This window comes from Staurois parvus, unplaced genomic scaffold, assembly GCF_062004578.1.
Source record: "Staurois parvus isolate SC_StPar_1 unplaced genomic scaffold, SC_StPar_1.0 ptg002721l, whole genome shotgun sequence".
Taxonomy (NCBI): domain Eukaryota; kingdom Metazoa; phylum Chordata; class Amphibia; order Anura; family Ranidae; genus Staurois; species Staurois parvus.
In genome coordinates, this window is record NW_028320517.1 from 77,431 (window position 1) to 95,887 (window position 18,457).

Consider the following 18,457-nt stretch of genomic DNA (forward strand, 5'->3'; position numbering starts at 1 on the left):
TTTAGTGCAATTTAGCCACACACATTTTTTGGCAAACCCCACGTCTTCTCCATTCCATGGTGTTCATATTTCTCAAGTTCCAAAATTAGGAGGTATGTGATTGGCTCTAGGGCTGAAAATGGTCCCCTCCCACAAGTATGTCATGAGTTCCCACCTATCATTTTTACATCAATTCCCTATAAGTATCAGACTAAGCCAAAAAATTTCCGAAAGTCACGTGAGGTTTCATTGATTTCATTGGAGCTTGATAAATACGCTCCTCTATTAAACCAATCAGCATAGACATCGCAAACAGAAACCTAACAAATAATTCAACTTAAAAAAGTAACAAAGTCAATTCTACAACAATCAATACAGTTCGACATTCACACGCGGTCCGACCTCAGCGGTCCTAGAGATCTTCCTATCACAGGACAAAAATAAATCTTGTGGTATTATCTTTTTCCTCCAGTTATCAACCGCTCCCCACTCCGACCTCATCCCGTTACCAAGCTCCCTCCATCCCCAGCCTCACTCTATCCCCAGCCTCACTCTATCCCCAGCCTCACTCTATCCCCAGCCTCACTCCATCCCCAGCCTCACTCCATCCCCAGCCTCACCCAATTCCCAATCTAGCCTAAATGCCAACCTCACCCCATTCTCAACCAATCCTCATTCCCCAGCCTTACCCCATTCCCCAGCCTCACCCCATTCCCAGCCTCACTGTATTTCCCAACCTCACCCCATTCTCAACCAATCCTCATTCCCCAGCCTTACCCCATTCCCCAGCCTTACCCCATTCCCCAGCCTCACCCCATTCCCAGCCTCACTGTATTTCCCAACCTCACCCCATTCTCAACCAAACCTCATTCCCATCCCCACCCCATTCTCACCCTCTTCCCAACCTTACCCCATTCCCAGCCTCACTGTATTCCCAACCTTACCCCATTCCCAGCCTCACTGTTTTCCCAACCTCACCCTATTCCCAGCCTCACTGTTTTCCCAACATCACCCCATTCTCAGCCTCACTGTTTTCCCAACCTCACCCCATTCCCAGCCTCACTCTCTTCCCAACCTCACTCTCTTCCCAGCCTCACTCCATTCCTAACCTCACCCCATCCCCAACCTCATCCAATTGCCAACCTCAGCACATTCCCAGCTCCACTCCATTCCCAACCTCACCCCATCCCCAGCCTCATCCAATTGCCAATCTCATTGCATTGCCAACTCCACTTCATTCCCAACCTCACGCCATTCCCAGCCTCATCCGATTCCCAATCTATCCTAATTGCCAACCTCATCACATTCCCAGCCTCACTCTATTCCCATCCTCACCCCATTCCCAACCTCACTCTATTCCCAACCTCGCCCCATTTCTAGCTTTATCCCATTCTCAACCAAACCTCATTCTTAACCTCACCCCATTTCCAGCTCCTCCCCATTCCCAACCTAACCCAATTACCAATTTCACCCTATTCCCAAGCTTCCCAACCTTACTGTATTCCCAAACTCACCCCATTCCTAGCCTAACTCCATTCTCAAACTCCCCCAATTTCCAGCCTCACCCCATGTCTGATCTAATCCCATTCCTGACCTCACCCAGCTCCCAACCAAACCTAATGACCAATCTCACCCTATTCCCAACCTCAGACCGTTTCCAACCCATTTCCCCATTCCCAAGATAACCCTATTCCCAGCCTCACCCTATTCTCGGCCTAATTCCCGGCCTTACTAACCCCATTCCCAGCCTCATTCTATTCTCATCCTCACCCCATTTCCAGCCCCACTCTATGCCCAACCTTACCCCATTCATAGCCTAAGCCGCATCTCCAGCCTCACTCCATTCCCAGCATTTGCCCCATTCCCAACCTCACTCTATTCCCAACCTCACCCCATTTCTAGCTTTAGCTCATTCTCAACCTCATCCCATTTCCAGCTCCTCCCTATTTCCAACCTCACCAAATTCCCAACCGAACCCACTTACCAATTTCACTCAATACCCAACTTCAGCCCATTCCTAACCTAATCCCATCATCAGCCTTAGCCCCGTCCCAGCCTCACTCTATTCCTATCCTCACCCCATTCCCAGCCCCACTCTATGCCCAACCTTACCCCATTCATAGCCTAAGCCCACTCCCAGCCTTGCACCATTCCCAACCTTACTCTATTCCCAAACTCACCCCATTCCTAGCCTAACTCCATTCTCAACCTCCCCCAATTTCCAGCCTCACCCCATTCCTAATCTAGTCCCATTCCTGACCTCACCCAGCTCCCAACCTAACCTAATGACCAATCTCACCCTATTCCCAACCTCAGACCGTTTCTAACCCATTTCCCCATTGCCGAGATAAACCTATTCCCAGCCTCACCCTATTCTCTGCCTAATTCCCGGCCTTACTATACCCATTCCCAGCCTCACTCTATTCCCATCCTCACCCCGTTTCCAGCCACACTTTATGCCCAACCTTAACCCATTCATAGCCTAAGCCCATTCCCAGCCTCACTCTATTCCCAGGCTTGCCCCATTCCCAACCTCACCAAATTCCCAACCTAACCCAATTACCAATTTCACTCCATTCCCAGCCTTATCCCTTTCTCAGCCTAATCTGATTAGCATCTTAACCCCATTCCCAACCTGACTCCATTCTCAGAGGTCCCCCCACTCTCACCTAGCCCCCTGCACCCTAAACTGGATTCCTTCTGAAGCAGAATTGAGGGCTGAGTTACAATATATTTACATCAGAGCAATGTGAGTGGTGGTTCTAGGCTGAGCAAAGCCGGGAGTGTTACATCCGGGAGTGTTCCTGAACCTCCGGTGCTCCATAACACACCAGGTCTGTACAGATTATAACAGTTCCTCATCTCCTGGAGTGCAGGGGGGCCCATTATACCCCCCCCCCCAGACCTGGGGCCTGGCATGTTAGGTTAGAGGAGACCACGGGGTAGATTTACTAAACCTGGTGCACTCAGAATCTGTGCATGGCAGCCAATCAGCCTCAAACTTCCGCTCTTTGACAATAAAACCCGGAAGCCGATTGGTTTCCGATGGAAAGTTGCACCAGATCTTTCACTCTTCAGTTTTAGTAAATATCCCCTAATACATAAAATGTCCAAACTGATTTCACACAATGCGCAAATGTGTGCACAACAGAGAAGAAGTTTCCTCAAAGTGGTGGCTTTTCCCATTTTTGATGGCATTCTTCATTTTTTGTAATATTTTTTTTTCCTCTGGGACCACCAATCCACATTCTGACTTCCCAGGTCAGACTATGAATAGTGCATGGAAAGTGATTATATTCCAGAACGAGCGGACAGAAAAGCTGTGAGATGATTCGCCGGGGCTGGGCGCACCTGCGTGACTCCTGGTCTGTATACTGCATAGGAATAGGTCATGTCATGGCAGAGTCAGTCCAGAGTCAGAGAGGGGGTGCTGCCATGGAGGACTAGTATACAGTCCAGAGTCAGAGCGGGGGTGCTGCCATGGAGGACTAGTATACAGTCCAGAGTCAGAGAGGGGTGCTGCCATGGAGGACTAGTATACAGTCCAGAGTCAGAGGGGGGGTGCTGCCATGGAGGACTAGTATACAGTCCAGAGTCAGAGAGGGGGTGCTGCCATGGAGGACTAGTATACAGTCCAGAGTCAGAGAGGGGTGCTGCCATGGAGGACTTGTGTACAGTCAAAAGTCAGAGAGGGGGTGCTGCCATGGAGGACTAGTATACAGTCTGGAATCAGAGAGGGGGTGCTGCCATGGAGGACTAGTATACAGTCCAGAGTCAGAGAGGGGGTGCTGCCATGGAGGACTAGTATACAGTCCAGAGTCAGAGAGGGGTGCTGCCATGGAGGACTAGTATACAGTCCAGAGTCAGAGAGGGGGTGCTGCCATGGAGGACTAGTATACAGTCCAGAGTCAGAGAGGGGGTGCTGCCATGGAGGACTAGTATACAGTCCAGAGTTATAGAGGGGGTGCTGCCATGGAGGACTAGTATGCCGTCTGCAGTCAGAGAGGGGGTGCTGCCATGGAGGACTAGTATACAGTCCAGAGTTATAGAGGGGGTGCTGCCATGGAGGACTACTATGCCGTCTGCAGTCAGAGAGGGGGTGCTGCCATGAAGGACTGGTATACAGTCCAGAGTCAGAGCGGGGGTGCTGCCATGGAGGACTAGTATGCCGTCTGGAGTCAGAGAGGGGGTGCTGCCATGAAGGACTAGTATACAGTCCAGAGTCAGAGAGGGTAACTTATCATGAAGAACCTGTATTCAATCTGAAGTCAAAGAGGGGCAGTTGTCATGGAGAACCAGTATATAGTCTAGAGTCAGAGAAGGGCAGTTGTCATGGAGAACTGGTACACAGTCCGAAGTCAGAGAGGTGCAGTTCTTATGGAGATCCATTACATGGTCCCAAGTCAGAGAGGGGCAGTGGTCATGGAAAACCAGTAAAACAGTCCAGAGACAAAGAGGGGGTGCTGCCATGGAGGACTAGTATACAGTCTGGAGTCAAAGAGGAACTGCTGTCTTGAAGAACCAGTATATAGTCTGGAGTCAGAGAGGGCAGTTGTCATGGAGAACCAGTATACAGTCCAGAGTCATAGAGTGGCAATTGTCATTGAGAACTGTTACACAGTCTGGAGTCAGAGAGGAACTGCTCTCATAAAGAACCAGTATACAGTCCAGAGTCATAGAGGGGCAGTTGACATGAAGAATGGGTAGATGAACTGCGACGTGTCCTCAAGTTAGGTGGTCCTCTGGAGAGGAGTGGAGGGTCTATTCCGCAAGTGGTGGGACATCCGGGAACTCTGGAAGGTTGTTCTCAGGAGAAGGAAAATTGTTGGCCATGTCCTGGGAATCCTGGGTGGCTTCAGAGGCACAGTTCTCCACGTCTGCGGAAGATGGACACCAAATTATAGAGAGAAAGAAAAGCGTGACACAGAGAGGAACAAAAAAAATTAAAGTAAGAGTGGGGGGTCAGGAAGGGGTCACGTGTAGATTACAGCAGGATGCCGGACATTTCATGAACCGAAATTGAGGTGCAGCATAAAGAATTATGAATTTTTGTACAACAAGGAGACATTTCAACACATCCACCTTGTGAAGAGACCCCAAATGTTCCACTGAAATGTGGCATTCCATTCTGAGCCTAAACGTTTCCAATAAAAGGTGGAACCCCATTCCCCATCCAGTCCCGTACTTCTGTAATGCTGCACCCTATTTCCCGGTTTAATCCATCCCAACCCCATTCCAATGAACTGGGGCACACCATTCCAAATCTAATCCTGTTTCACTGAAACGTGGCACCCCATTCCCAACCCAATCCCTTTCCTTTAACGTATCGCATCTCATTCCTTGCTTAATCCCTAAACCTATCACAAACTAATTCTGTTCTACTGGAACGTGTCACTCTCTTCCCAACCTAGTCCCTGAAATGTGGCACCCTTTTCCAAACCTTATCCCATTCCACTGAAATGTGGCACCCCATTCTCAGCCTTATCCCATTCCACTGAAATGTGGCACCCCATTCTCAGCCATTTCGCATTCCACTAAAATGTATCACCCCATTCTTAGCCTTCTCCCATTCCACTGAAATGTGGCACCCCATTTTCAGCCTTATCCTATTCCACTGAAATGTGGCACCCCATTCTCAACCTTATCGCATTCCACTGAAATGTATCACCCCATTCTTAGCCTTCTCCCATTCCACTGAAATGTGGCACCCCATTCTCAACCTTATCGCATTCCACTGAAATGTAGCACCCCATTCTCAGCCTTATCCCATTCCACTGAAATGTGGCACCCCATTCTCAGCCTTTTTACATTCCACTGAAACCTGGCACCACATTCTCAGCCTTATCCTATTCCACTGAAATGTGGCACCCCATTCCAAGTCTAAATGTCATTTTCCCAACACACGTGATCCTGCAAGTGGCTGTAAATGGTGTTTGGGTGCTGTAGTGACCACAGGCTGGGAATTGCAGACAATCCAGAAAGAAAAATGTCACCAGCCCACCAAGGAATCTTCCAAAGGGTTCGAATCTTTATTTAGTGGTCACATAATATCAACAGCTGCAACGTTTTGGAGCCACCGAAGGCCCCTTCGTCAAGCGGCGTCCCAGTCTAATCACATTGCAAACCTAATTAAATTCTATTGAAATGTGGCACCCCATTCCACGTTTAGTCCCATTCTGGACTGAATCCTTTATATTGAAAGGCCACATTCCAATCCCAACCTAATTTTTGGGGTATTAAAATGTGACACCCCATTCCCAGCCTAATCACCTTCCACTGAAATGTGGCACCCCATTCTGAACTTAATCATATTCCACTGAAATGTGGCAGCCCATTCCCAGCCGAATCTATTACATTTCAGTATGGCACCCCAATCTCAATCCCAGACACCACATTGCCAACCTAATACCCTTTCCACCAAAATGTGGCTCTCCATTCCCAGCTTGATCCCGTCTCCAACCTATTCCTGTTCAGATGATTTCAGATCTGGTTCAGATCAGTTTAATGGCACTAATTCCTTTCCTTGTCACAGTGTGGTACCTTGCTCCCTGGCTAATCCCATTTCCAGCCTAACCATGTTCCATGAGATGCACCACCCTGTTCCCTACTTAATCCCATTCCATTGAAATGCAGTTCCCAATCCCAAGACTAATCCGCTTCCCAGCCTGATGACACATTCAGTGTAAACGTGGCATCCCAAACAGTTGTTGTTACATTCATGTGGCACCCCAGTCCTAGTCTAATCCCAATAGTTTAATCCCATTCCCAAACTAAATTCCACTGAAATGTGCCACTTGATTCCACGTCTAGTTCCATTTTGAACCAATCCCATTCCATTGAAATGTGGCGTTCTAAATCTAATCACTTTCTAGACCTATTTTTATTCCAAGAAAACGTGGCACCCCATTCCAGGCCTAATCCTATTTCCCAACTTGTTTTATTCCATTGAAATATGGCACTCTATTCCCAACCTAATCTGGTTCCACTGAAATGTGGCACCTCATTCCCAACCTAATAACATTCCACTGAAATGTGGCACCCCATTCCCAACCTTATCACCTTCCACTGAAATGTGGCACCCCATTCCCAACCTTATCACCTTCCACTGAAATGTGGCACCCCATTCCCAACCTTATCACCTTCCACTGAAATGTGGCACCCCATTCCCAACCTAATCACCTTCCACTGATACGTGGCACCCCATTCCCAACCTAATCACCTTCCACTGATATGTGGCACCCCATTTCCAACCTAATCCTATTCCACTGAAATGTGGCACCCCATTCCCAACCTAATCCTATTCCACTGAAATTCTGCACCCCATTCCCAACCTAATCCTATTCCACTGATACGTGGCACCCCATTCCCAACCTAATCACCTTCCACTGATACGTGGTACCCCATTCCCAACCTAATCACCTTCCACTGATACGTGGCACCCCATTCCCAACCTAATCCTATTCCACTGATACGTGGCACCCTATGCCCAACCTAATCACCTTCCACTGATACGTGGCACCCCATTCCCAACCTTATCACCTTCCACTGAAATGTGGCACCCCATTCCCAACCTAATCCTATTCCTTTGAAATGTGGCACCCCATTCCCAACCTAATCCTATTCCTTTGAAATGTGGCACCCCATTCCCACACCAAATATTATTCCACTGATATGTGGCACCCCATTCCCAACCTAATCCTATTCCACTGAAATGTGGCACCCCATTCCCAACCTAATCACCTTCCACTGAAATGTGGCACCTCATTCCCAACCTAATCACCTTCCACTGAAATGTGGCACCCCATTCCCAACCTAATCCTAGTCCACTGAAATGTGGCACCCCATTCCCAACCTAATCCTATTCCACTGATACGTGGCACCCCATCCCCAACCTAATCCTATTCCACTGAAATGTGGCACCCCATTCCCAACCTAATCACCTTCCACTGATACGTGGCACCCCATCCCCAACCTAATCCTATTCCACTGATACATGGCACCCCATTCCTAACCTAATCACCTTCCACTGATACGTGGCACCCCATTCCCAACCTAATCCTATTCCACTGAAACGTGGCACCCCATTCCCAACCTAATCCTATTCCACTGAAATGTGGCACCCCATTCCCAACCTAATCCTATTCCACTGAAATGTGGCACCCCATTCCCAACCAATTCTCCTTCCACTGATACGTGGCACCCCATTCCCAACCTAATCACCTTCCACTGATACGTGGCACCCCATTCCCAACCTAATCACCTTCCATTGATACGTGGCACCCCATTCCCAACCTAATCCTATTCCACTGAAATGTGGCACCCCATTCCCAACCTAATCACCTTCCACTGATACGTGGTACCCCATTCCCAACATTGTCACCTTCCACTGATACGTGGCACCCCATTCCCAACATTATCACCTTCCACTGATACGTGGCACCCCATTCCTAGCAATAGACAATAATCCAGAACGATGAGTTGGTGGAATATCTGTCGTGTTGGGAGGAGGGGAGGAGACATTTCTACAGAGGAGGAGGTATGGCTGAGTTGTCAGAAGATTGCTCACCGCAGATCCCGTTGTCATTGGTTGTCAGAGGCTCACTTTTCCCGGAGTCACCTGGAAGATTCACGCTGCATTCTGCTGTCACATTCTGTGTCAGGGCTTCCAGCTCCACCCCCTTCATCACTGGAAGGACAGAGATTAATACACATGATGGGGGATGATACAATGTAACACGATGACGTCACTGGAAGGAGAGAGATTAATGTACATGAGGGGGGATCATACAATGTAACACGATGACGTCACTGGAAGGACAGAGATTAATGTACATGATGGGGGATGATACAATGTAGCACGATGATGTCACTGGAAGGACGGAGATTAATGTACATGAGGGGGATGATACAATGTAACATGAGGATGTCACTGGAAGGACAGAGATTAATACACATGATGGGGGATGATACAATGTAACACGATGACTTCACTGGAAGGACAGAGATTAATGTACATGATGGGGGATGATACAATGTAACACGATGACGTCACTGGAAGGACAGAGATTAATGTACATGATGGGGGAAGATACAATGTAAAACAATGATGTCACTGGAAGGAGAGAGATTAATGTACATGAGGGGGGATCATACAATGTAACACGATGACGTCACTGGAAGGACAGAGATTAATGTACATGAGGGGGGATCATACAATGTAACACAATGATGTCACTGGAAGGACAGAGATTAATGTACATGAGGGGGATGATACAATGTAACATGAGGATGTCACTGGAAGGACAGAGAATAATACACATGATGGGGGATGATACAATGTAACACCATGACGTCACTGGAAGGACAGAGATTAATGTACATGATGGGGGATGATACAATGTAACACAATGATGTCACTGGTAGGAGAGATATTAATGTACATGAGGGGGGATGATACAATGTAACACAATGACGTCACTGGAAGGACAGAGATTAATGTACATGATGGGGGATGATACAATGTCACATGATGATGTCACTGGAAGGACAGAGATTAATGTACATGATTGGGGATGATACAATGTAACACGGTGACGTCACTGGAAGGAGAGAGATTAATGTACATGATTGGGAATGATACAATGTAACACGATGACATCACTGGAAGGACAGAGATTAATGCACATGATTGGGGATGATACAATGTAACACGATGACGTCACTGGAAGGACAGAGATTAATGCACATGATTGGGGATGTGACAATGTAACATGAAAAAAAAATTCCCTCATCGTAAATCCATCATCACTCACAATGTCCACCATCACAGACTCGCCTAAAAAATAAAACCTGATGACCCACCACACACCACCAATCCCTGACAGGAGCACTGGCTGAATGTCGGCTATCCGAGCTGTCATTGGCTATATAAAGGAAGAGGAGGAGTTAGTGGTGACATCACTGCCCAAATATGTCCAGTGATGTCACCGTGTCCCTGTCTCCATTTGTTTATATTGCTGGAAACTCCCGAACAAATAAGTGAATGGGCGGGGTGACGTCAGAGGTTGGTAAGGATGTGATGGATGCCAGCAACCACCGCTTCCATAGCAACCATTGACAAAATGGCCATCCAGTATTTCAGCCATGGCACCGCTGTCCCTGCCAAGGATTCCAGGCCGTGTATGTGAATGGGCCCGGGACCTCAATGGTTTGTAAGGAGGTAGAGCCTGAAATCGGCCATTGCTTCACATCCATCCACTAAGAACGCCCCAAATGTTCATCGTTCAGAAAAACGCCCAAACAGCCAACGTTCGATCCAAATAGAACTCGTTCCAGCTCCATACAGACAGTAAATGAAGGTGGGTGCCCTAGGAAGGAAGTGTTACAGGCAGGATCAATGAATGAAGAAAAAAGAAAAACCACCAGTGCAGGCCTGTGAGCTGCAATATATTATGTTTGCGTTTAGGTAAACTTTATTGTACCCAAAATAGCACAGAAAACATCAAAAATATATATATATTTTTTGGTACGAAGATTCCATAAGAGTAGTACACCTCCGCCTCCTGCTGTACAGTTCTGGTATTGTAACACACCGCCGCCTCCTGCTGTACAGTTCTGGTATTGTAACACACCGCCGCCTCCTGCTGTACAGTTCTGGTATTGTAACACACCGCCGCCTCCTGCTGTACAGTTCTGGTATTGTAACACACTGCCGCCTCCTGCTGTACAGTTCTGGTATTGTAACACACTGCCGCCTCCTTCTGTACAGTTCTGGTATTGTAACACACCGCCGCCTCCTTCTGTACAGTTCTGGTATTGTAACACACTGCCGCCTCCTTCTGTACAGTTCTGGTATTGTAACACACTGCCGCCTCATTCTGTACAGTTCTGGTATTGTAACACACTGCTGCCTCCTGCTGTACAGTTCTGGTATTGTAACACACCGCCGCCTCCTCCTGTACAGTTCTGTATTGTAACACACCGCCACCCCCTGCTGTACAGTTCTGGTATTGTAACACACCGCCGCCTCCTTCTGTACAGTTCTGGTATTGTAACACACCGCTGCCTCCTTCTGTACAGTTCTGGTATTGTAACACACTGCCGCCTCCTTCTGTACAGTTCTGGTATTGTAACACACCGCTGCCTCCTTCTGTACAGTTCTGGTATTGTAACACACTGCCGCCTCCTTCTGTACAGTTCTGGTATTGTAACACACTGCCGCCTCCTTCTGTACAGTTCTGGTATTGTAACACACCGCCGCCTCCTCCTGTACAGTTCTGGTATTGTAACACACTGCCGCCTCCTTCTGTACAGTTCTGGTATTGTAACACACCGCTGCCTCCTTCTGTACAGTTCTGGTATTGTAACACACTGCCGCCTCCTTCTGTACAGTTCTGGTATTGTAACACACTGCCGCCTCCTTCTGTACAGTTCTGGTATTGTAACACACTGCCGCCTCCTTCTGTACAGTTCTGTATTGTAACACACTGCTGCCTCCTTCTGTACAGTTCTGGTATTGTAACACACCGCCGCCTCCTCCTGTACAGTTCTGTATTGTAACACACTGCCGCCTCCTTCTGTACAGTTCTGGTATTGTAACACACTGCCGCCTCCTTCTGTACAGTTCTGGTATTGTAACACACTGCTGCCTCCTTCTGTACAGTTCTGGTATTGTAACACACTGCCGCCTCCTTCTGTACAGTTCTGTATTGTAACACACTGCCGCCTCCTGCTGTACAGTTCTGGTATTGTAACACACTGCCGCCTCCTCCTGTACAGTTCTGGTATTGTAACACACTGCCGCCTCCTGCTGTACAGTTCTGGTATTCTAACACTGCCGCCTCCTGCTGTACAGTTCTGGTATTGTAACACACTGCCGCCTCCTGCTGTACAGTTCTGGTATTGTAACACACTGCCGCCTCCTTCTGTACAGTTCTGGTATTGTAACACACTGCCGCCTCATTCTGTACAGTTCTGGTATTGTAACACACTGCCGCCTCCTTCTGTACAGTTCTGGTATTGTAACACACTGCTGCCTCCTGCTGTACAGTTCTGGTATTGTAACACACCGCCGCCTCCTCCTGTACAGTTCTGTATTGTAACACACCGCCGCCCCCTGCTGTACAGTTCTGGTATTGTAACACACTGTCGCCTCCTTCTGTACAGTTCTGGTATTGTAATACACTGCTGCCTCCTTCTGTACAGTTCTGGTATTGTAATACACTGCCGCCTCCTGCTGTACAGTTCTGGTATTGTAACACACCGCCGCCTCCTTCTGTACAGTTCTGTATTGTAACACACCGCCGCCCCCTGCTGTACAGTTCTGGTATTGTAACACACCGCTGCCTCCTTCTGTACAGTTCTGGTATTGTAACACACCGCCGCCTCCTTCTGTACAGTTCTGGTATTGTAACACACTGCCGCCTCCTTCTGTACAGTTCTGGTATTGTAACACACTGCCGCCTCATTCTGTACAGTTCTGGTATTGTAACACACTGCTGCCTCCTGCTGTACAGTTCTGGTATTGTAACACACCGCCGCCTCCTCCTGTACAGTTCTGTATTGTAACACACCGCCGCCCCCTGCTGTACAGTTCTGGTATTGTAACACACCGCTGCCTCCTTCTGTACAGTTCTGGTATTGTAATACACTGCCGCCTCCTGCTGTACAGTTCTGGTATTGTAACACACCGCCGCCTCCTTCTGTACAGTTCTGGTATTGTAACACACTGCCGCCTCCTTCTGTACAGTTCTGGTAATGTAACACACTGCCGCCTCCTGCTGTACAGTTCTGGTATTGTAATACACTGCCGCCTCCTGCTGTACAGTTCTGGTATTGTAACACACTGCCGCCTCCTTCTGTACAGTTCTGGTATTGTAACACACCGCTGCCTCCTTCTGTACAGTTCTGGTATTGTAACACACTGCCGCCTCATTCTGTACAGTTCTGGTATTGTAACACACCGCCGCCTCCTGCTGTACAGTTCTGGTATTGTAACACACTGCCGTCTCATTCTGTACAGTTCTGGTATTGTAACACACTGCCGCCTCCTGCTGTACAGTTCTGGTATTGTAACACACCGCCGCCTCCTGCTGTACAGTTCTGGTAATGTAACACACTGCTGCCTCCTTCTGTACAGTTCTGGTAATGTAACACACTGCCGCCTCCTGCTGTACAGTTCTGGTATTGTAACACACCGCCGCCTCCTTCTGTACAGTTCTGGTATTGTAACACACTGCCGCCTCCTGCTGTACAGTTCTGGTATTGTAACACACTGCCGCCTCCTTCTGTACAGTTCTGGTATTGTAACACACTGCCGCCTCCAGCTGTACAGTTCTGGTATTGTAACACACTGCTGCCTCCTTCTGTACAGTTCTGGTATTGTAACACACTGCCGCCTCCTGCTGTACAGTTCTGGTATTGTAACACACTGCCGCCTCCTTCTGTACAGTTCTGGTATTGTAACACACTGCCGCCTCATTCTGTACAGTTTTGGTATTGTAACACACTGCTGCCTCCTGCTGTACAGTTCTGGTATTGTAACACACCGCTGCCTCCTTCTGTACAGTTCTGGTATTGTAACACACTGCCGCCTCATTCTGTACAGTTCTGGTATTGTAACACTGCCGCCTCATTCTGTACAGTTCTGGTATTGTAACACACCGCCGCCTCCTCCTGTACAGTTCTGTATTGTAACACACCGCCGCCCCCTGCTGTACAGTTCTGGTATTGTAACACACCGCTGCCTCCTTCTGTACAGTTCTGGTATTGTAACACACCGCTGCCTCCTTCTGTACAGTTCTGGTATTGTAACACACCGCTGCCTCCTTCTGTACAGTTCTGGTATTGTAACACACTGCCGCCTCCTTCTGTACAGTTCTGGTATTGTAACACACTGCCGCCTCCTTCTGTACAGTTCTGGTATTGTAACACACCGCTGCCTCCTTCTGTACAGTTCTGGTATTGTAACACACCGCTGCCTCCTTCTGTACAGTTCTGGTATTGTAACACACTGCCGCCTCCTTCTGTACAGTTCTGGTATTGTAACACACCGCCGCCTCCTTCTGTACAGTTCTGGTAATGTAACACACTGCCGCCTCCTTCTGTACAGTTCTGTATTGTAACACACTGCCACCTCCTCCTGTACAGTTATGTATTGTAACACACTGCCGCCTCCTGCTGTACAGTTCTGGTAATGTAACACACTGCCGCCTCCTTCTGTACAGTTCTGGTATTGTAACACACCGCTGCCTCCTTCTGTACAGTTCTGTATTGTAACACACCGCCGCCTCCTTCTGTACAGTTCTGGTAATGTAACACACTGCCGCCTCCTTCTGTACAGTTCTGGTATTGTAACACACTGCCGCCTCCTTCTGTACAGTTCTGGTATTGTAACACACCGCCGCCTCCTGCTGTACAGTTCTGGTATTTTAACACACCGCCGCCTCCTTCTGTACAGTTCTGGTATTGTAACACACCGCCGCCTCCTTCTGTACAGTTCTGGTATTGTAACACACCGCCGCCCCCTGCTGTACAGTTCTGTATTGTAACACTCCGCCGCCTCCTGCTGTACAGTTCTGTATTGTAACACACTGCCGCCTCCTTCTGTACAGTTCTGTTTTGTAACACACCGCCGCCTCCTTCTGTACAGTTCTGGTAATGTAACACACTGCCGCCTCCTTCTGTACAGTTCTGGTATTGTAACACACCGCCGCCTCCTTCTGTACAGTTCTGGTAATGTAACACACTGCCGCCTCCTTCTGTACAGTTCTGGTATTGTAACACACCGCCGCCTCCTTCTGTACAGTTCTGGTATTGTAACACACCGCCGCCTCCTTCTGTACAGTTCTGGTATTGTAACACACTGCCGCCCCCTTCTGTACAGTTCTGGTATTTTAACACACCGCCGCCTCCTTCTGTACAGTTCTGGTATTGTAACACACTGCCGCCTCCTTCTGTACAGTTCTGTATTGTAACACACCGCCGCCTCCTCCTGTACAGTTCTGGTATTGTAACACACTGCCGCCTCCTTCTGTACAGTTCTGGTATTGTAACACACCGCTGCCTCCTCCTGTACAGTTCTGGTATTGTAACACACTGCCGCCTCCTCCTGTACAGTTCTGGTATTGTAACACACCGCCGCCTCCTTCTGTACAGTTCTGTATTGTAACACACTGCCGCCTCCTTCTGTACAGTTCTGTATTGTAACACACCGCCGCCTCCTTCTGTACAGTTCTGGTAATGTAACACACTGCCGCCTCCTGCTGTACAGTTCTGGTATTTTAACACACCGCCGCCTCCTTCTGTACAGTTCTGGTATTGTAACACACTGCCGCCTCCTTCTGTACAGTTCTGGTATTGTAACACACTGCCGCCTCCTCCTGTACAGTTCTGGTATTGTAACACACTGCCGCCTCCTTCTGTACAGTTCTGTATTGTAACACACCGCCGCCTCCTGCTGTACAGTTCTGGTATTGTAACACACCGCCGCCTCCTTCTGTACAGTTCTGGTATTGTAACACACTGCCGCCTCCTGCTGTACAGTTCTGGTAATGTAACACACTGCCGCCTCCTGCTGTACAGTTCTGGTATTTTAACACACCGCCGCCTCCTTCTGTACAGTTCTGGTATTGTAACACACTGCCGCCCCCTTCTGTACAGTTCTGGTATTGTAACACACTGCCGCCCCCTCCTGTACAGTTCTGGTATTGTAACACACTGCCGCCCCCTCCTGTACAGTTCTGGTATTGTAACACACTGCCGCCTCCTGCTGTTCAGTTCTATTATGACAGCTTCTTCTTAATGGGGAATTGGTATATTGTAGTGTATTCAGCTTTTAGGGCCCATTTATAAAGCAGAAACCAGCTATCTGGGATGCAGTCAAAATGGAATCCAAAAAAGTACTGAACAGAAGCACTCTATTCATGGTGTGAAAAATGTTATGTCTGGAGATCCGGATAAAAGTTAAACTGACAGAAACATTAAAGACCTTTTACTTCTGACCACTTATTGGACTCGTCTGCACTGCAATCTGTTTGGAAAACATAAAACTGAATATCAACCTTGTAAACTGGAAGAAGGCAACTAAATTTGAGTTTTCCCCACATACAGGTGTAAGCTCTCACCTGGGTGTGACCCCCTCCACAGACATCATAAACCACACCGGTGTCAGCTCTCACCTGGGTGTGAACCCCTCCACAGACATCATACACCATACCGGTGTCAGCTCTCACCTGGGTGTGACCTCCTCCACAGACATCATACACCATACCGGTGTCAGCTCTCACCTGGGTGTGAACCCCCTCCACAGACATCATACACCATACCGGTGTCAGCTCTCACCTGGGTGTGACCCCCCTCCACAGACATCATACACCATACCGGTGTCAGCTCTCACCTGGGTGCGACCCCCTCCACAGACATCATACACCATACCGGTGTCAGCTCCCACCTGGGTGTGACCCCCCTCCACAGGCATCATACACCATACCGGTGTCAGCTCTCACCTGGGTGCGACCCCCTCCACAGACATCATACACCATACCGGTGTCAGCTCTCACCTGGGTGCGACCTCCTCCACAGACATCATACACCATACCGGTGTCAGCTCTCACCTGGGTGTGACCTCCTCCACAGACATCATACACCATACCGGTGTCAGCTCTCACCTGGGTGTGACCCCCCTCCACAGACATCATACACCATACCGGTGTCAGCTCTCACCTGGGTGTGACCCCCCTCCACAGACATCATACACCATACCGGTGTCAGCTCTCACCTGGGTGTGACCCCCTCCACAGACATCATACACCATACCGGTGTCAGCTCCCACCTGGGTGTGACCCCCCTCCACAGACATCATACACCATACCGGTGTCAGCTCTCACCTGGGTGCGACCCCCTCCACAGACATCATACACCATACCGGTGTCAGCTCTCACCTGGGTACTACCCCCTCCACAGACATCATACACCATACCGGTGTCAGCTCTCACTTGGGTGCGACCCCCTCCACAGACATCATACACCATACCGGTGTCAGCTCTCACCTGGGTGCGACCCCCTCCACAGACATCATACACCATACCAGTGTCAGCTCTCACCTGGGTGTGACCCCCCTCCACAGACATCATAAACATATTGGTGTCAGCTCTCACCTGGGTACGACCCCCTCCACAGACATCATACACCATACCGGTGTCAGCTCTCACCTGGGTGTGACCCCTTCCACAGACATCATACACCATACTGGTGTCAGCTCTCACCTGGGTGTGACCCCCTCCACAGACATCATACACCATACCGGTGTCAGCTCTCAACTGGGTGTGACCCCCTCCACAGACATCATACACCATACTGGTGTCAGCTCTCACCTGGGTGTGACCCCATCCTCTTCCAAAGAGAACAGCTGACAGCACACAAGATGATGGACATGAGGAAAATTGTTCCCAGTCCTGCAGCCATGACGATAGCGGGGATTTCATCGCACCACCATGCTGAAAAATAAAAATGAATCGGATTCTCCATCAGAAGCACCGCACAGGAAATGGCCGACCTGGAAACAACTCCGGGGAAATCTCTCCAGACGGAGCGCAGACCGGAGGAACAAAGGCTTAACCCTCCCCCACCCCGACCAAAACTAAGGAAGACATTGGCTGGAGCTCTACTTTAAAGTATCAACTACAAAAAATATTCCAATTTCTGGTTTCATACAATAATGAGATTGGGGGCGTCTTCCCTCCATCCCCCCTCTATCTGACATATGTCTCCCCTTTATTACCCCTTCATCTCCATCTGTCTATCCTCCATCTCCCTTCATCTCCTTCTGTCTTCCCTCCATCTCCCTTCATCTCTCTCTGTCCTTCCTCCATCTCCCATCATCTCCATCTGTCTTCCCTCTATTTCCCTTCATCTCCATCTGTCTTCCCTCCATCTCCCTTCATCTCTCTCTGTCTTCCCTCCATTTCCCTTCATCTCCATCTGTCTTCCCTCCATCTCCCTTCATCTCCATCTGTCTTCCTCCATCTCCCTTCATCTCTCTCTGTCTTCCCTCCATCTCCCTTCATCTTCATCTGTCTTCCCTCCATCTCCCTCGTCTCAATCTGTCTTCCCTCCATCTCCCTTTGTATCCGTCGTCCCTCCATCTCCTTCATCTCCATCTGTCTTCCCTCCATCTCCCTTCAACTCCAACTGTCTTCCCTCCCATCTCCCTTCATCTCTCTCTGTCTTCCCTCCATCTCCCTTCATCTCTCTCTGTCTTCCCTCCATCTCCCTTCATCTCTCTCTGTCTTCCCTCCATCTCCCTTCGTCTCCATCTGTCTTCCCTCCATCTCCCTTTGTCTCCATCTGTCTTCCCTCCATCTCCCTTCCTCTCCATCTGTCTTCCCTCCATCTCCCTTCGTCTCCATCTGTCTTCCCTCCATCTCCCTTCGTCTCCATCTGTCTTCCCTCCATCTCCCTTCTTCTCCATCTGTCTTTT

General features: G+C 49.0%; 1 protein-coding gene across 1 annotated transcript; it reads right to left on the reverse strand.

The window, feature by feature from the left end:
- Positions 1-218: 218 nt before the first annotated feature.
- On the reverse strand, positions 219-17,469 carry LOC149429392 (uncharacterized). The gene is made up of 3 exons (XM_089666460.1): positions 17,352-17,469; positions 8,546-8,665; positions 219-4,856 (listed from the first exon to the last, which is right to left on the reverse strand). The coding sequence occupies exons 1-3, from the start codon at positions 17,440-17,442 to the stop codon at positions 4,741-4,743; spliced, it is 327 nt and encodes a 108-aa protein (XP_089522586.1). The 5' UTR covers positions 17,443-17,469; the 3' UTR covers positions 219-4,740.
- Positions 17,470-18,457: the final 988 nt, after the last annotated feature.

Bases quoted from the DNA above. Each gene is read 5' to 3' on its own strand.
- LOC149429392 (XM_089666460.1), bottom strand. From the start codon at position 17,442: ATGGCTGCAGGACTGGGAACAATTTTCCTCATGTCCATCATCTTGTGT. The intron at 8,666-17,351 runs GTGAGAGCTGAC...CTGTCCTTCCAG, and splicing joins GAGGATGGGGTCACACCCAG to TGATGAAGGGGGTGGAGCTG. The intron at 4,857-8,545 runs GTGAGCAATCTT...CATCTTCCGCAG, and splicing joins CAATGACAACGGGATCTGCG to ACGTGGAGAACTGTGCCTCT.